Source organism: Phalacrocorax aristotelis, chromosome 6 (assembly GCF_949628215.1).
Source record: "Phalacrocorax aristotelis chromosome 6, bGulAri2.1, whole genome shotgun sequence".
NCBI lineage: Eukaryota > Metazoa > Chordata > Aves > Suliformes > Phalacrocoracidae > Phalacrocorax > Phalacrocorax aristotelis.
In genome coordinates this window covers 1,148,584-1,168,467 of record NC_134281.1, presented here as the reverse complement: position 1 = coordinate 1,168,467, position 19,884 = coordinate 1,148,584, and the positions used below count along the sequence as shown (strand labels likewise).

At 47.3% G+C, this 19,884-nt stretch overlaps 1 protein-coding gene across 5 annotated transcripts in view; it reads right to left on the bottom strand.

Moving 5' to 3' along the window:
• Window positions 1-17,440, bottom strand: part of RAD18 (RAD18 E3 ubiquitin protein ligase) — a 49,606-nt gene extending 32,166 nt beyond the window's left edge. For all 5 annotated transcript variants that reach the window (XM_075095581.1, XM_075095582.1, XM_075095583.1 and 2 more), the window contains exons 1-5: window positions 17,286-17,440; window positions 16,681-16,762; window positions 11,082-11,143; window positions 9,523-9,593; window positions 1,295-1,650 (exon numbers count right to left, since the gene is read on the bottom strand). In XM_075095581.1, the coding sequence (XP_074951682.1) occupies window positions 1,295-1,650; window positions 9,523-9,593; window positions 11,082-11,143; window positions 16,681-16,762; window positions 17,286-17,339 (625 nt within the window). In that variant the 5' untranslated portion in view covers window positions 17,340-17,440. The remainder of the gene's footprint in view (window positions 1-1,294; window positions 1,651-9,522; window positions 9,594-11,081; window positions 11,144-16,680; window positions 16,763-17,285) is intronic.
• Between the last annotated feature and the right edge of the window lie 2,444 nt (window positions 17,441-19,884).

The following is a 19,884-nucleotide window of genomic DNA, read 5'->3' as shown; positions in this document are numbered from 1 at the left end:
CTGTGGGAATTGAGAGAGTTATCTGGTACCACTGCTTTGCGATTCCTGACTCCCATGACATCATATTCTAGCCAAAGGTTAAAAAAAAAGAAAAAAGTTGGGCAGTAACAAAACAGCAGTTCTGAGCAGTCCGTTGTTGTATTTGAGGTTAACATTTCAATTCTTAACAGAGGAACAAACAATCTTTACTAAACCACTGCGGCATTGTCTCATTTCAAGTCTTTCATTTATATTCTTTGACCAACTACTTTGCATTTGTGGAAATAATTTCCGTGTAATGCATGCTCAAGGATTTAATAAGGTCATAAAATGGTAAGCAAGTGAAAATTTCAATTGTTCAAGAACAAATGAGCAGTAAAATTTCATGAGTTTTAAATTAGTAATGCAAGCAAGTCTGATGCATAAAACTGGGAAACGTAACATCTGGCCAAGCTGATGCCATTCTCGTACAGCTACTTTTCTGGCTGCATTACACCTTTAAGCAGTATTTACCTAGCTAATGAATAAATACAAACTTCAGAGTTCCGGCTGAATAAATTGTTAAACAAAAGTACAGATAAATATGAGCTAATAAGAATCAGTGTTTTACTCCTACATGGTCTTTTATTTTAATTTAGGCTCTTAATTGGGTCAATACGATGGCTGGCATCACATCAGAACTATGAGGTCTCTGTCATTTTACTGCAGTTGATGAGTATAAATAGGCATTTTCATGCTTCAAAAAATAATTAATCTTAACACTGTAGAATTACAGAACAAATCAGATTACTTTCTTCTGGAGAGTGTATGAATAGGAATATTAACAAAACTGAAACCACGATCATTTTGATGGCGGGTGCACCCCTCAAATAGCCATCACGTTATAAAATACCTTGCTTCTGGTTACTTGAGGATATGAGAGCAGAATATATGTCGATGTACTCTGTCTAGTCATTAATGGGAAGGAGAAGAGAAAATGACTTCATTTTTTACTAAGTCTGTTGTGCAACTATTGTTTTTTAGAGTTGTTACTCAAAGCAAAGGAATCTGTAAGCATTGAACTCCATCTTATTACTTGGCATCAGCCCAAGCTTCCTCATCAAGAACATGCTTGTAGCAGAGCTGTCCCACAAAGCGGTAACCTGCATGAAGCACAGTCCAGTTACGCGGGAAGCAGCTGAACATGCCCACGCAGATCGGAACAAGGCAGGGAAATGAGATGAATGCCACGTACTGAAGGTGCTCTAATGTATACAGCCACAGCAACCACAGGCTTGGGGGAGAGATCAAGACAAATAAAAATTAAGCTTCTCACCTTTCTTGCCTACTTTTACCACAGATGTAGAAGGCTTTTCATGACTTTTGGTGCACTCAGGACTCTGTTGTGATCCCACTTCATTGCCTTTACCATCAACCTCTGCAGAACTGCTGTAAAGGTCATGGCATTCCTCAGTTTTGACAATCGTCTGATCTGCCCCTGCCAGGCCGTCTGCCTTCGTCGGGGTGCAAACTTCTTCCTTTCTCAAGAAACGGTCAATCACTGGCACCTCTTCTTTTAACTTTGGCCAAGAAACAGGACTCGTAACGTGATTTTTGCCAGCTGAATGCCTGCTACAGGCCGATGGAGATGAAATCTGTGGAGCATCCAAGACCAACTGGAACAGCTGTTGTCTAGAAGCATCCAGAAGACAACACGCAGTTAGCTACACTGAACAGTATTAGCTTTTTCTCTGAAAGGAAACCAGAATGAAAACAGATGGAGTTCTCCCTCCATCCCTTCCTCCCTCTCCCCCTTGCAGCACTGGGGAGTCGGCTAGCCCTCACAACCGGGAGCAGCTGAGCCTCAGCTTGCTCTACAGAGTCAAGGAATTATCTTCCTGATTTTCAGACAAAATAAATTACGCTTTGTAAATGTAATAAAATGCCGCTCAAAACATCACATGGAACACAGTAAAGAACAAAAAGTTTTCCCCCTTACTTGAAGATGGTAGGTGACCATTTCCAAGTCAGAGCACTTCAAGCACTGTAACCAGCTGTGACAGAGGCTCCTGAAACCGAAGAGCGTAGCAGAAGGCATTGCCATGTTCCTCCCGTCCCTGCTTACTGTGGGTCTCCTTAGCACAGCTGCTCACTGCCCACCCAGCTGAGCAGAACCCCACCAAGAGATAACTGCATGCTTGTCAGCTCCTGAGATTTAGTGTCAGCTAACCCAAACTACTTCTGTCACACGTTTCACCGATGACCAGCCAAAGAGCACAAACCCTCCGTTCTTTTCTCATGTAAAATAAGGGAAAAACATAACCGCCTTCAAGAACAGCCTGCTCCAATCTCCTCCAGAACCCTTACCACCCATCAATACGTGCTTTACCCCCGACTGGTACTCCCTATCCTCCTCAGGGCCGGTAAATGTTAAGATGCGAGTCAAACAGAAGTCCCTTTTCAAAGAAATAAACTTCTGTTTTATCAGTAGGAACACATAAGCAACAGAAGGGTCATTATGCTCTCTGTCTTATTATAATTCTTCATATTACCTCAAAGCTAAAAGTACTAAAGTCACAGTTGTCCTAACTCAGGCAATTGCAAAAGATCTTAAAGACATGTTTTATTCCTACCCCCACGCCAGGGGTTTTTGCAGAATCCTCTTTATTTTACCACGTATTTTATACATATCGAGCTAAGATAAATAAAGCCAGAGACTACATTCTTGGCAGGGAGACAGCGTAGCAGTGCAGCTGTCTGGACTGCCCTCACACCCTGTGGTTCACCTTCACTCCTGTATCCTCACAAGTGGATGCAAGGCTTTCCCAACTAACGCTGACGATGGACAAACCACTCTTACCCACTACTGCTTTGACAAGAGCCCTTCACATCCTGAGGGTCACAAAGTTCACATCATCCAGCCGAGAACAGCCAGCAGAAGTACACATGCAGTCACTGGCCCATTCCTCTTTAATTCACTGCTCCATCATCCCTTGGCAACCTACACAACCGTTCTCCTGAGCTCTCCAAGAGCGCAAAGCCTGCACAGCTGCCCAGCTGTTCGTCAGCTTTCTCCCTGACTTGCTGCCATTCTCACAAGCACCACCTGCCAAGTCCCAGCCTGCTGTGTCCTCAAAAGTCCTAGCCCAAAAAAAAAACAGGCAATTACAAAAAAAGTTTTACCATACAAGCTCTGATAAGCTGGGACAGCTTATAAAAAATGGAAAATCTTAAAGAAAATTAAGCATCTCTCTAACGAAGAATGGAGGAGATGAGTTCACCTCTTAGAGACACTCTGTCCCCACTTGCTAGGTGGGATGGGGAGGACCTCCCCTCCACTTCTCTTTCTAGCAGGACAACACGTGAGGGAGGGTTGGGAACAGGGATAGCTTCTGAGGATGCTGAGGAATCTAAGAGCCCCACACCAAAAGGCACACTATACCTCACATGCCCCTGTGCCTCCACCTCCCCAATCCATGCTGCGCTGGATACAGATCGGCATTGGGTAAGTACTTAGAAAACTTTGCAGTCTTTTAAGATAAAGATTTTCCATGTCTGAGAAGGACAACTAATTAAGAACTGTCTGTATATATCAACTTGTTTTTAAAAGATACAGAAGTCATCAGGTGACCCCACAATTACACTAGCTTAAGGTAGGTTCCTGGTTAAAAATGAGAGCAACGAGCTCAGCACACCAAACGCTCTGCACTGGTTAATTCAAGCCAGATTCAGAAGCCCAGTTTGGAGCTTAAATTTCTTGAATTACTGGATGTAACGACCAAATCTGCCTGTGGCAATTCACGTCTGTCCCAAGACACACTAACTCTCTGCAGTGCAAACAAGTGCAATTAAGTGTGGCAGCAAAACTATGTTTTTCTGTCTGCTTATGCCTAGATATGGACTGGAAGTTTCTAAGGAGGTTAATTCTCAGGCTGACACAAACACACAGTGGTCTAGCTACTGTTGGCGTAGGATCAGCTTCATGAGGAACTCTGGAGCTAGTTAATGGGAACACAGAGTGCCTTGATGCAGCCCTGCCCCGCTCCTGCTTCACATTTGCTGTTTACATGGGGTATATTTCATCCACAAGTACCAGAGAGGTCTGACAGCGCGATCTGCTCAACACGGCCATTAGCAGCAATCATTGGCAGACAAAGCATCTCATTTTACTGCAGATAAATGCACAGTATTCTTCAACTTAAAGGTTACAAACTATAGCCTGAGAAGACTTGTCCCAACACAGATGGTTATATTCTACAATCAAGTTCAAAAGCAAACAAATTATTTGCGTTGTATTCCTAATACACTTTGGCAAAGTTTGATCCTCCAAAGGATGCAGCTGGGTGTTTGACCAAAGATGTACCTTTTAAAAATTTTTTTTTCCCCTTTTTGAACACAGAATTTCCCTTCTGGTAATGTAAATACATGTCTACTACTTCAGGCTGCCCCAGGTTTTCATACAGGCAGCCTACCACTGAAGCAGCTCAAAGTCAACGCAGTCTTATCATATTATTCTTTTGGCTGTTAACATATCCTTTTTACACAAAAGCCCACCACCCTGTGCTTACAGCAAGCTAAATTCTGCATGGCTCAGAAAATATCAAACGGATCGTGAATGCAATCACAGGTTAGTTTTCCCATAAAATAAAGAACAATATAGCCCCAAAAGGCAAAAATATCTGAACAATTAGCCTGTTGCCTATATTCATTGTCTTCATCTAGAGAACGCAAGTGACCTCCCTCATCTTTCTTTTCAGGGTATTTTCTATTGCTTTTGAGAGCTCCTCCCCTTGTCAGCGTAACACATTCTACTGTCTGTAACCGCCATTACATCTGTTTATTTTTCCACAACATGTATTCACTAGCTAAAATGTACTTCCCCATGTGTTCGCACTAGCTCCTGAAAGTCAAACTTCACATCAGTTTGTCTTTTCACCAGACTCAAGAATGATCCATTTATCTTTTTCTCAACATTTCTTTCTCAGGCAGAATCACGATAGCACCTCCAATTCTCCGAAGCAGAAACTTCAGTAGCCTGCTCTGCCCCTCAGGGTGGCTGCCAGGCCAAAACGCGTGTTTGGAGGTGGGCCTGGACCCAAGAGGGACTGCAAACCCGAGCAAGGGGCACTTGAGCAATTCCAGTGAAGGCTGAGGTAGAGCTGGAGGGAGGAAGGCAGCCCCATGGCCAGCAGAGGCAGGCGGGAGACACACAGCAAAAGGCTCAGAGTGCAAGTCGCAGCATTTTTGCAATGAGTCCTGTACAAAAGGATAGACTGCTGAACTCAGGAGAGTGGCTCCAGAGCGGGCAAGACAGGCTACCTCGCTTCAAATGCAACTTGTTCATGTTTGCATGAAGGCAGCCAAAACAGATAATCCTCTGAACAGAAATCTCAGATTCTGTAATGCCAGTTGTCTCAATAAGATATGGTCTGGTATAAAACAAGAAGAGAGAGAGAGCCTGGAAGAACAACACAAAAACCAAAACCTATCCTAACAATAAGTTTATAATAATGGTTGCTTTAATTATGCCATTGGTCTACAAATAATCATACTGAGTTTTTCCCCATGTTGAAGGATAAAGTCTTATGAATAGACTTTCCGAAGGGATCTGATTTTGGCACAGAATCAATGGAAAGAACACTAGGACAAGAATATGAAAACTTGTTTGCCAAAACACACATGAAATCTCTGTATGCCTTTTTTTTTTTTTGGTGGGAAAATACAGAAAATGCTGGTACTAAATTCAGAAGAGAAGAGTCCCAGACGGGTTTTTCCCAGAGTGCAGTATTTTGGCTTCACTGACTGTGTGACGACATCTAGTGGCCCTGCCAGACCTGCGCCCCACCGACCGGCACCCCAAACCCAACCCGGGCGCCCCGGGACGGCAGAGCGCTCCCGGCACAGCCCTGGGCTACCCCACAGTGCCCATAGCGACCGCCACTCCCCTCCCTCACCGCCAGAGCGAATTACCCACATTGCTCGTTATGCACAGGAATTGATAGTTGTTATTGGAGTGATTCAGACAAGCCTGACTAGAGCGGGGGAGTGATCCGTCACTCCGGGCCAGCCAGCAGAGCAGGAGGGAGCATGCAGGCAGTGGAGAGGTCCACCCTCTACCATCGCCAGGCTGCCCGCCTCACCTGGAAACTGATTCTACTGGTAAACCTCAGGACAAGGTTGGACTAGATGATCCCTGAGGTCCCTTCCAACCTGTGTGATTCTGTGACAACCCTGTTTTCAAAAAGCTCTGTGTTTTGCATGCAGTTTTCAACATTATCTATTATATGCTCTTCAGAATTTAACACAGACCACTGTCACCTCTGAAAGGTTTCAGCAGATACAATTTTACCTTCCTGGGGCAAAAGCAGTACATGCGTCACAGCTGACAAACCTCAGTTTAAGAACAGAAGCACCCTTTAAAGGCTGAAACATGAACCAACAAGGTGTGACTGAGTCCTCACATGCACTGTTATAACCATCACCAAATCCTCCTCTGAGACCCATCCTCTTTAATCGCTGGCTTGGGTTAGAACAGGGAGTTGCGCTTCTTTTAGGTTAACTAAAAACGGACAGTCATCTTAATTCACTGTATACAGCATACTCTCCCTGCCAGGCATGTTTTAATAACAGTATAAACATCTTGAGAATTTTTTTTCCTTCAGATCTGCAAGACCTGCAAAAAAGATTCCTGTGTCCTGCTTCACCGAGATCCTGGCTCCCATTTTATGGCCATTTACTTCTCCCTTGCCAAAGCAGCTATGGAGCAGAGAAAGTGGTTGGGAATCTAGTGCTTCCACATAAATAAATTCCAGGGAAGAGACGGGCTGTGAATCTCCCTAGGAACCGCTCACGCAGGGCAGTCCCAACTGTACTAAGGAGCAATTCGGCTCCTTGAAATCCCTTCTGCAGTCCTCCTGGAAGTTTAGTTGGTGTCTTAGAAGTGACAGTGCCTGCTCTCTCAAGAACGCAGCGTGGATGTGTTTATTCCTCTGAGTCACTAGCTGTCAAGTAACCCTGACGAGGTAGCCGAGATATAAACTTGAAAGTAAAAACATATTTTTCTTCCCTATGCATGAAAAAAAGCACAGATCACTTTCAGCAAGGACTAGTTTTCCCCTTAGGTCAGTATCATTCTAATTTCTGTGGCTAAATTTTCTAACTAGGTGATGCAGAAATTGACAACTTTCAAAATAATCTCTTTATTAGAGGACAGTGAAATTAATTTCAAAACAAGCCCAAAACTTATTATTTTTGAGGACACTGGCCTCACTGCAACTGATAAAAACACCGTTCATAGGAAAGATGGCACAAGCAGCACTCCCTGCCTCACTCAGCGATGAATTCTGCCTGCAAAGCACGGCACAGGCAGCAGCCAGGAAGCTGAGCAAAGGTTGTGCTCGCCCCAGCAGGGCCCCGTGGGCAGTACCGGTCAGAGCAGCGCACCCCCAAACTCCTTCGCTGCTCGGGATTCTCGTGCGTGTCTCAACACAAGGGCAGGGCAGTCCGATAAAGGCTACTCAGAACGCTCCTCCACCCCTTCACACAGAACATAATGTTAATGGGCCATAACGAACAGCACATCTTCACTTCTACCGGGAGGAAGCAGGACTCCCAAGGCAACCATCCCTGAGCACAAATGATCATGAAGGCTCCAATTCTGCAAACACTTGTGCGGGAGCTAATGTTGCGCAGAAGCGCGCGCGGGATCAGCACTCCAGCCTATTTAGAATGATTTCCATTCCATGCACGCACTGACCTTGGAGCACAGCTTTTACTCTGCTAAGTACTACCAACATTAGCATTTTCTTTCCCTACAGGCTTGACTTAAGAAATGTGTTTGAATTTTGTGAAATACTGAAAAGATTTAAGGCCTGATTTTCATAAACACTAAACTACCTGAGGCTCAAAGTCAAGTCCAGATGGACTTGAAGAGCTTAGCACGTTTCAAAGATCAGCCCCTGGACTTTGGATTTGTTTTTGGGAGGGCCAAAAAGAAATTAAGTAGATGGGGAAGGAGGCGGGGAGACAGATTTGTCCTGTACAGACATCACTAGGGCAGAAGCCAACAATGCTCTTCTGCTTTAATGATAGTCCTACCACATAACACTCTCCAGGCAAGCGGTGCTCCCCTCCAACTCGGGACCATCTGTAGAGCGAACGCAATTCCAGGCTGAGAGGAGCACGAACGCAGGGTGCCCAGCGTCTGAAGCCACGCAAGATTTACTCGCTATCCATACTCCTCTTATTACTCTGCGTTCTTAAAGCAGGATCTTAGTAAGCCATTTGTTGTTGGGCCTTTCCTACTAAGACCCAGAAAGAGCGAGCACTGCCTCTCCCCCACCTCACCCAGCACCCAGTGCAGAACAGGACACTACGGTTCTGTCGTATTGATCTAGCTTCATGTTGAGAAATTGATTGAACTCCAACATTATTAAACTACTGACTGGTAAGATTTACACTGATCCATTAAAGCAGTCCAAAAAAATTAACGTTTAAGATTTAATATCATAATGGATCCAAGTCAGCACTACTTGTTCCCTGCAAAACTAGACATTACCAAAAAAATACTAATCCATTTATCACTAGGAAACACCAGAGTTCAAGCTAAAATAATGGAACAGTAGAATTTCAATTCTTCAAATAAAATCAATTCAATCTAATAGTGGTCATGCAGAATATTAGATCTTCATCATAGAGAAACCTCTGTCAAGAAACAAAGCCATAAACTCAACTCTGCTTCCTATCACTTATGAAGCCAAGGATCATATTGACTTCAAGCTCCAAGTTCATTTCTGAGAAAAAGATGAGAGTGCATTTGTCTCCCGTAGACACAGGAACACCTACAAAACAGCTAGTAAGTCACAGAGCTGCTTCTAACTGGAAGAAAACAGAGATATAACAAAAGAAATCTCATCTATCTACAGTGGGAAGCATTTACCAACTCATGCTTATTCTGTTGTTCCTGTCTTTCAAAGGGATGAGGAGGTCAAAAATGAAAAATAACAGAAAAGTAGATAAGGAACCCAGGTGAAAGCACAGTGCTCCTTTACTTCTCTTATCCAGGAAAACTCACATTTGCGGTCCCTCAATACCTACATTCTTCCCAACCAATGACTTCACCAAGAGAATTCTCTTGCAAGTTGGCCATTACCACTGGACAAAATCTTCCTGTTCAGAATTTCCCCTGCACACACAGGAAGGATCTTAGAAGAAAATCTTTATTACCATTCCTGACCCTGTAGAATCCTGACACATCTGCTTGACTTCCTACACGTTGGAAGAGACTGTAACTCACACGGCAGCTAACCAGAAGCCAAACCAAAACAAGCTTACACAACCCCAACACGTCACCTGAGCGGACAGCAACCTTCAGCCAGAAAACTGTAGGATTTTTCCAAAAGCATAAACATTCGTCTTTGACAACATTTCTGTCACACCACAATTTTTTCATTCGGTCCTCACACTGGTCCTCTAAGAGGACTCCTGGCCTGGCAACACAAAGTCAGTCACACCTGCCTTTCCAGCCGCCAAACCAGAGACAGTATTAATAAAATTACAGCGTACCTTGCAGAATTAAAGCTCTTTACTAGTTCGTCTAATATCCGGTTATTTTTCAGGTCAGATTCCGAGACTGCCTATTAAGAAAGAAAGAAAAGGGAAAAAAAACCCAAACATTCAGATCCAGTGAAAACAACAAGCACCCAGAAAATGTTGAAGTGACCAATAATTTGTTTCTTGGATCTATGCTTCAACCACCCCCCGCAAAATTGCTGTGTGAATGAAGATGCATAAAGTGTAAGCATTTTCTCCTTCCGAAATATAACAACGGAATGAGGACCCACAAGGATCATTGAATCCAACTCCAAAATAACTGCCTGAGAACTGTAAGTCTGGGAAATGATAGCTAATAGATAAAAATTAAGCATAAAGCAACAAAATCCAGTGCACCCAGTCTCCAACAATGCTTTATTGTAGTCTGCCTCTAACTATTTTGAAAACCAAACCAAGGATCCCACGAATGTGATAAGAACCTTAAGCAACAAGGCATGAAAACTGATGAAGGGGAATGTTAATCTTTTGAGTGATTATGGAATGAAAATATGAATTACGAAATGGCTTTGTGCATTCAATTCATTCTTTTTAAACAATTTCTGATTTTTATCTCTCTCTGGCTGTCTCTGCTGCTCTTTTTTTTGGTTGTTGTTTTTTTACAAAGCTTTTATAAGTCTTGCTCATATCAATACGTGTGATTCTTAAGAAGGTGGTAGTAAAATGTATTCCCCAGAAATGTACATCAAGTAGTCTGGTTAAAAACTGACAATGCTACAAATAGATCTGTTTTCCAGTATTGAAAAATCTAGTCTGGCTCATGCTTTAGAAACATAGAAGAAAATTACTTCTATTTTGCCAATATTCCTGAAGCGCCATTCATTGTTTTTAGGCAGCCCACCATTTTTAGGAGCTCAATAAAGCCCAACTGACTTAAGATGAAAAGTTAGATTAAGGCCTAAAAAAAACTGCATTCTGTGTTCTTTAATCAAAAAAGGCCTTCCAGTCAGGTGGTAATAATCACCGCCCGCAGAGCGGGCTGAACCTGCCACTACTGTTTTTTGCATTTAACCTAATTAGAGCAAAAGCCTCCTGTCCCCAGTGCGTAACACAGTCCCCTCATCCCCAGAAAGGCTACGCGGGTGGGTCAGTGAGTTTCAGGTTTAGGTGGTCTGTGGACACTTCTAAAGATTTCTTGAAAGGTGAAGTGAAGCCACTCAATCACAGAAAATTGTAGTGCTTAAATTTCAGCACTCATGTTTTAAATGACGGTGTATTTTAACAAATCAGGAGGCAATATTAAATGTTTCACAACAGACTGTATACACAGCTGCGAGGCAAAACCCAGGTTTGATGCTCCATCTACTTCTGCCTGTGCTGACAGAAGAGTAGCTCTGAAACAGAAGTTGAGTCGTAAGAGCACCACGCTTTGCCCAAAGAGTTGCTCACCAGTAGGAAAGGTGGTAATATATGACCAGAATTAATTATTTAGCATAGTCCAAAGGAAAAACCTCCTTAGATTCACCCAAAAAAAACCAAACAAAAACCAAGCTGAGGAAAAGAAAACCACTTACCACACAGCATGTTGGACACTGAGTTTTGAAGGACAAAAACTTGCGTATACAAAGAGAACAATCTGGAAAAAGGCAATAGGTAAGTTTTAAATAGGCATTCTTCCAAACGCATTTCAACATCCTTATTAGTATATTTTCTTTTTGTACAATATATGCAAACTATTCCGCAATACACCAATATTGAAAATACACCATTTTCCATAGAGTTAAGATTACCGTTGTAGCAAAAAATACCATATTTTATGCAAGCATCTTTCAACATTTAATCTCAGTCCCTCTGTCAAAAGCAGATGATTACTTCTGTTTCTTTAACACAAGACAAGAAAACCATAGCCAGCTACCACCGCTTAAAGCAGCATGTTTGCACTGCTTACTCCCCCCGCCACCGCTTTTTTTTTATGTGACCAATGTTGGATCACTTTCACCTTCCTGCATAGCCCCAAACTCTCTATCCCCACTTTTTCCCAGGTGTTTCTTCCCCTTTCCAAAACGATACCAACCTGCGATAGAAGGAAAAGGTTACAAAGGATAGGAAACAGCACTGGAACGCTGAGAGACGGCTTAAATGTTTCCCAGGAAAAGCAAGTCATACCATCATCACGGGATGCTTTAATAGACTCTTTGGTGAAATATGGCATAAGCTTCATTTTGCTGCCATGAATTCCTGAAATTATTCTACTTTCTCTACTCATCTATGAGCTTGCACAACCGCTTCAAGATATTAAAAGTTTCATCTCCCTCCAGCAAAACATTCACTCACTAGATCATTACTGGCCAGAGTCTCCGCACTTAACACACTCAGCAACAGCCACCGAAGCAGATATATTTCAAAGACGCTCTGTGAAGGAGTCTGAAAAGCAGCAGGAGCATTAATGCACTAATTCAACACTTAAAACGGCAAATCCTTCTAAATACTCAAAAGTTACGTTACATAGGAAAATGTGACATGGGGGGAGGAATCCATAAAAAAAAAAAAACCAAACATTTTAACTGGATGGGTATGAACCAGCTTACAGATCTAGCCTACCAACATCTGACAGCCAGTCACCTTCAGTAAGCACTGGGTCTGACCTACGCTTGCAGCCATCACTGCTCATACCCAGGGTAGCTGAAGCATGCTGGAGGATAATAAACAACATAAGCTCTTTGACTTACCATTTGTGCCTAGGGCTGGCCCTGGGCGTGTACAGAGAAGAAAACAGCTTCAGAATTCTCTGCCCCAGTCCCTCCTCTCCCACTCGCCTCCTCTCCTTCTGGAAGAAGTAGCCCCACCATGGCCCAGGTCTCAGCATGGGGTTACAAAATAAGTCTCTGTCTACTGTAGACATCACAGACATCAAGAATTAAAAGGTGCCACAACAGTTCCATCTGCACCGACAGACCAAACCTACCTAAAAAACTGCACCTACCAAACCAAATGTAAGACTCAGCCACAGCGCTGTATTTCAGTATACAGAAGAGAATCCCAAAGCATGAATTTAAACTGACAGTCATCACTGGATGCTTAATAACCACGACAGAGCAAAAGTATACAAGTCACTGCCAGCAAATAACAACCTCTATCCAGTTTAAACTGGAAGTAGCAAGGTTGTGAGAAGAAACCGAACAAGCCTGGCAAGAGCAAAGTCAGTAATGCCACAATTTACACACCACAGACCACCACAGGTGTTCTTTTAAGTGAGCAAGCAATTCTGAAACCTGCTTAGCTGGAAGCACAGTAGTAACTTCAATGCAGATTTAAAGAAAGGAAAATCCTGGATGACAAAATAAGAGCTCCCTCCAACAGCTATTTCCACTTCTATATGAGTGAGTCAAACAGGGCCAGGTTCCCCTGCCCACCTTCCCAGCGACGCCGGCCCCGGGCCAGAGCTGCACTCGCACTGAGCTCTGCCTCGATAAAGGCTCCAACTGCGGCACGCTGCTGGCTCACTGGGGCTGCCGGCGGCTCCCAGCACCGGCTCCATCCCTTGCTGGAGGGCAGTGCCCTGACGGCGGAGGCAGCAGAACACGGAGCTGAGACACCCTCAACCGCCGCCAGGCTGCTCCCTCCCAGCCGCCCGGGTTCCTCAAGGGAGCAGCACCTCTAACACCCCGTGCCAGCGGTCGTGCCCGCCGGGCAACCACCTCAGCATGAAGTGGTGGTTGTCATTTGTCTCACAAACGGATGGAGTTCGTGAGAGTGAGGTGCAGGACACAGGTCTGAAAGGCAGGGCACAGCTTTGTGGGTCTGAAGAGGCCACCCGGGGCCAGGACAAAAGCTCAAATCCAACTGTCCCAGCCCACGCCACACTAATTAACCAGTCCTCCAAATCCAACCCTCTCCGACTGGAAGCATAAGAAATCTCAGGGCCTCAGTTCACCCTCCACCTGGGAGATGCCCATCTTACAGAAGATGCCCATCTTCAGATACTTTTATTATGTGAAAGAAATACAAACGGCACATCTGTTCTGTTGCTAAAGATACAATCTGAAGCACTGTGGAAGTTAAACAGCTACTGTCAAGAGTCCTACTGAATGCTACCAGTCACCCAGGAATGAGCAGGGCAGGAACACTAAGCGGCTATGGGTGCAAACAGATTACAGAGCCTGCCAGAAGCCCTGTAATGGATCATTAAGAGAAACAAAAAAATTCTACAAGCAAATGTATTTCATCTTCATCTGTTCACAAATAATCGCTCATTAATGGCAGAGGGCTTTTTTCCTCCAGTTGTACAATCTCAGTGGACTAAAGAGATTACGTAAAGACAACAGAGTTGAAAAATATTTCAGGAAATCTTGATCGAAAACTTAGGCTTGACGCAATTTGCAGGGGAAAATTAAATGTGTAATCTGTTAAAAAAAAGGGAGACGGATTCTTTTCAAAGTTAAGGGCCTCTGAACCCAGCTGTGTCACAAGCAGGCTGTAACACCAGCTACTCTAGAGAATTTCCAGTCCACCCCACCAGAAATATGCTGCTTTCAATGGTGATAGTTTTGCCAAGCTAAACTAAATTTCATTGCCAAACTACAATGTCCTCCTTCACGTAAGGAAGAGGAAGTGCTATAGTTTCTGAACAAAACAATTAGAAGCATTTATTTTAACGTGAGAAAAGGCAATACATTTCCCCAAATCTGACTCTCAGTAAACTGCTTCGCTACCACGTTCCAGCAGATATCAGCCTGAGGCAGACAGAGCAGCATGGAAAACTTTAGCTCATAACACTTAATGCTGTCTGCCGTACAGCTCTGCATTTCGTTCCACCCTCAAGATATTCACAGAATCACAGAACGGTTTGGGTTGGAAGGGACCTGAAAGATCACGTAGTTCCAAACCCCTGCCATGGACAAGGGCACCTTCCACTAGACGAGGTTGCTCAAAGCCCCGTCCAACCTGGTCCTCGACACAGCCGGGGATGGGGCACCCACAGCTTCTCTGGGCAACCCGTGCCAGCGCCCCAGCACCCTCAGAGTGAAGAATTGCTTCCTTATATCTAATCTAAACCTACCCTCTTTCAGTTTAAAGCCATCACCCCGTGCCCTGTCACTACACGCCCTTGTAAAAAGCCCCTCTCCAGCTCTCTCGCAGGCCTCCTCCTGGTCCTGAAAGGCCACAAAAAGGTCTCCCCACAGCCTCCTCTTGTCCAGGCTGCACAACCCCAACTCTCTCAGCCTGTCCTCAGAGCAGAAGTGCTCCAGCCCTCAGATCATCTTCGTGGCCTCCTGTGGACTCGCTCCAACAGGTCCCTGTCCTTCATATGTTGGGGGCTGCAGAGCTGAACGCAGCACTGCAGCTGGGGTCTCACCAGCACAGAGGAGAGGGGGAGAATCCCCTCCCTCACCCCACTGGCTGCGCTGCTTTTGATGTGGCCCAGGATACAGTTGGTCTTCTGGCTGTGAGCACACATTGCCGAGCCATGTTGAGCTTCTCATCAACCAGCATACCTAAGTCCTTCCCTTCAAGGCTGCTCTCAATCCATTCCCCATCCAGCCTGTATTTGTGCTTATTTGTGTTATGAAAGATATTAAATGAACAACTGTAGGAATAGGTGGTGTTTAAATACATGACTCCAGATGGCACGTGTCCATGCTGTCAGAAGGGTGCAGCTGTAATTGCACAAGCAAAGGTTGCAGGCTGCTTCACAGCTTTCATCTGCAAGAGACCATCTGCAATACCTCACAGGAAAACATCCTTGCTGGCTAAGCCATGAGTAGAAGAGCTACAGGTTTGGTAAAGAAAATAAAGGATCAGTAATCTCTGCTCTACATGCCAGTAAATAATTAATGGTCAAATGATGACTTGTCTCTGAAATTCTAAAGGAGAAAATCTTTTACAAGGACTTTTTTCAATAGGTGTCTGTCACAGATCAGGTGCAAGAGGATTTTGCCAGCCCATAAGGCCCACAAGGTCATTCTCCATCCTGTGTTTCCTGGGAAAGAGGTATGAAGACCAAACCATCCACTCAAAATTTCTGCCCCCCCTCCTTGGCCCCAGCCATCTGCCTTGATCTGTCAATTGAATGACAAGTCAGGCTTAAATGCAGTCACAGGACAAGACACACCCCCACCACTGCCACTCCTGTAATCCCTGGAATGTACAGGAAGGTACACTTCCATGAAATATGTTAATTCTAAATTCCACAAAGCCACAGAATAGAGGGAAGGACAATGTCACTGCCCCTTTATTGACTTGCCAGAAATGCCCCATTTACCTTGGCTCCTATTCCATGTCCCCAAGTGCCACATCTACACGGTTTTCCAACACCCCCAGGGACGGTGACTCCCCCACCTCTCTGGGCAGCCTGAGCCAAGGCCTGACCACTCTGGCAGGGAAGGCATTTTCCCTCATATCCAACCTAAACCTCCCCTGAGACAGCTTGAGGCTGTTTCCTCTCATTCTATCACTAGTGACCTGGGAAAAGGGACCAACCCCCCCCTCACTCCAGCCCCTCTCAGGCAGCTGCAGAGAGCGAGAAGGGCTCCCCTCAGCCCCCTCTTCTCCAGGCTAAACCCCCCCAGCCCCCTCAGCCGCCCCCCAGCACACTTGTGCTCCAGACCCTGCCCCAGCCCCGCTGCCCTTCTCTGGACACGCTCCAGCCCCTCAAGGCCCTTCTTGTCCCGAGGGGCCCAAACCTGAGCCCAGCATTCGAGGTGGGGCCTCCCCAGGGCCGAGCGCAGGGGCCCCATCCCTGCCCGGCTCCTGCTGGCCACACCAGTGCTGACACAAGCCCGGGGGCTGGTGGCCTCCTTGGCCACCCGGGCACTGCTGGCTCATGCCCAGCCGGCTGTCAGCCAGCACCCCCAGGGCCTTCTCCGCCGGGCACTTCCCAGCCCCTCTGCCCCAGGCCTGCAGCGTTGCCTGGGGTTGGTGTGACCCAAGGGCAGGACCCGGCACTTGGCCTTGTTAAGGCCATTAAGCAATCATCCATAAAATACAACATTAATCACAGGACAGGAGGCACAGATTTACAATGGAAAGGAAGTTACAGTTTTATGTTGACCTCTGGGAACTGACTCAGGACTCATGAAGTTAGTACCGGAGCCAGTAAGGCAGGACAAGTCCCACGAGAGCAATAAATTTACACGCAGCGAGAAGCAACCGTACTGCTTACGGCTTACTTACAGTTATGTGAACACTGTGGAATGATCATTGCAATGCTGAAGTAATCAAAGCATATCCCACACCGCAGCAAGTCATCCACTGCCTGCAACGGAAAGCCGAGGTGACCCAACAGCCGGCGGGGGCACACCGCGCCTGGGCGGCAGGCGAGCCAGCGCCCGCTTCCAGCCGCACAGCCTTTGGCTGCACGTTGCCGCACGGCGCGGGGCAGGGTGAACCGCCGGCACCGGGCGAGGGCCGGTTCAGCGTCCAGCCGTTACGGCCGGCAGGAGCGGCGGCACTGGTGTCAGGCTGCCCCACGGCTGGGCCGCGCTGAGCGGCGCCCTGCGCCAGGCCTGTGCTGAGCTGGGCTCAGCTAACGGGCCCGAGCTCGGCTCCTCCGGGCTGGGCCCTCACCCACCGCTGAGAGCCGCGGAGGCCTTTCCCCGCCCTGCCTGCTGCCCGCTCCGTCTCCCTGCTGCCCTTCCTCCCTGCCCTGCCCTGCCCGCCCCCCTGCCGCGCACCTGGCCGGGCAGAGCGGGGTACGGTGCCGGCGCGGCCCCGCCTGAGGCCGGGCCGCCCCGCTGACACCCCCCGCCCTCCCGCCGCGCCGCACGCACCGTACGCACCGTCAGTGGGGCCAGGCTGGCCGGCCACGGCGGCTCGGACAGCGGCAGGGCCATGGCGGCTCGACCCTCACCCTCCCCGGCCCCGCCCGGCCGGCAGCGGGTCCAAATCCCCCGCGCTCAGCCCTGCGCGCCGCCACTGGGCCGCGCTTCCGGCGGCGCCGCGGCTGCCGGGAGCTGTAGTCCGGGAGTGGCGGCCGGGCGCCGGGCCCGCCTCCCCGCCGGGCGCGGGCACGGGGAGCGGGCACGGGGAGCGGGCACGGGGAGCGGGCACGGGGAGCGGGCACGGGGAGCGGGCACGGGGAGCGGGCACGGGGAGCGGGCACGGGGAGCGGGCACGGGGAGCGGGCTGGGGCCGAGCCCTCCCGGGAGCGGGAGCAGGAGCGGGAACTGGCCGGGCCCAGGGCCGGGCCGCGGCGGAGCCTGCCGGCGCCTCAGCCCCGCCCGCAGCCCCGCCGCCCGCTTCCCAAAGCGTCCCGGCCCCTTTGGGCTCCTCCCGGCAGCCTCTAGCCCCGGTTGGGGGCGGCCGGCATCGCAGCGGCTCTGGGGGGCGGCCTGAGCCCGGAGGGAGGGACGGAGGGAAAGGGAAGGAAGGAAAGAGGAGAAAGGAAAAGAGAAAGGGAAGGGAAGGGGAAAGGAAAGGAACGAGACCAGTGTGTCGACACGAGGCCTGGACAGGGCGTGAGGTGCAGGCGGGCTCACCCTCTTCTACAGCCCCTCTCCCCAGCTTCGGAGGGCTGTGCAGGGGAGCCGTGCCTCCCCGCACCCCCAGGCATGGCAGGAGCTCAATACGCAGCCTTTGAGGAGCCTTTCAAAGCTCTAAACTTCTCGTGTCACAGCTAGAATGTATGCCGTCTTCATTTTCTAATTACGTTTAATGAAACACCTACTTGGGAAACTTTAAAATCCTATGGATGACTATTAGGTGAGGTAATTTTTCAGCACTAAATGCATCATCTACCGCTTATTTTTAATACCAACCTCTCCACTTTTTCATGCACCTGTGGAAGTTACCCCGTAACACAGACACCCCCAAAGCAGCCGAAGTAATGGCGCTGATCTCCGCGTATTTGTCGTGTTCAGCGAGCGCCCATGGACAGCTGCTGGATGCAACACAATTCGCAACCACTGTGATCGGTTGTTTCCTCGGGTGGCAAAGGAGGTGTGTCACTGAGGGATCCCAAATCTAGATGAGAGAGTCTTTGCCCATATCTTCCAGGAGATGTTCGGTTAAAGAACATTTAAGATGCTGCATCAGTGAGATTTGGAAAAACAATCCCCCACCTACCTTCTCTTCTGCAATTAACCTATTCCACCACCTCCGAGTCAGTCCTGTCTTCTATTTAGGTTTCTCAGTACGGGTGTACGTCAGCCCATTGCTATGGGAACAACCTTCTGCACAGACGTGCACAGGGCTGTGCTGGGTTGCCATGGGAATGGGCATCGCCGCCATCACCGCTGTCCTGGGCACGGCCGGACCGGGCTCTTTGATTTCCGCAGAGGGAACGTTGCAAAGCCCAGGCTAAAAATACACGGCCTCACGGGTGAAAAACAAAAAAGTGGGAGGTAGCAGTTGGCTGAGCACTGCTGATGTCGTTCCAGAAGGTTTAATAATTGCCTGGGAGTTTGGGGGGAGCTTAGCACGTTGCCAAAGTCAAGTAGGATAAAAGCACAAAACGAATTACGCTGCCCCGGTGCAGTTCAGCTCCAGCAGCCAGCCGCTCACCGAGGCCTGCGCCGAGGCGATGCCGCCGCGCTCGCATAGCGCCCGCGGCACGTGGTGCTCGCTGCAGGGGAGCGACGTCCGTCCCTTCTCCGCTGCAGTACACGATGCACTCCACGCTGCGCACTGCTAAGCATTTTCCTGTTGATTCAATTTGTTGTAGCAGACGTCTTTACACACCCACAATGCATATTTATTTTATATATTAGTCTGCAGAGCAATAATGCCTCACTTTGCTTCCTTCATTTCACAGGTTTGTTTTAAGCTGCTGGTGACTCAAATGTGCTGTTTTCTGAAAACCAAGCACACACATGCCGGATTTTTCCTATGAGTTTTTGTAGCAGTGTAATTTCCATGGTCTTACTCCTGATTTGTGCTAGTCTGATTTTTGATAAAATAAAGATAAAATAAAGTCAGGCTCCACAAACTGGCACTCAATAATTCTTATATACATATACACACATATATAGAAATGTAGATATATAAAAGGTACTCCGTGACCCACACGATAGAGGAGGTCAGAAGAAATTATCTCCGCTGGCCTTACGCATCATGAATTTCTGAATTGATATATTTTAATGGATCCGTTTACTGTCTGACACTTGCCAAAAGTGCTAGAATCTACAGAATAATTTCATTGCCATTTAAGTGCCCATTCCTTTCACCTTAGGGAATCCATTTCTTCTGCTTTCTCTGAGAGGTGTGAAAAATTAATGTAACAATCTGTAATGGTTCTTTTTCAGTGTTCGGTTCTTTCTCTTCCCTCGCACACACTGCAGATCTCAGTCCAGGTTCACAAACCTTCTGACATGAGCTTGGCAATTAACACATCCTCCCCAGGAACCGACACAAGGGTTTCATTACTACAGCAACATGTTT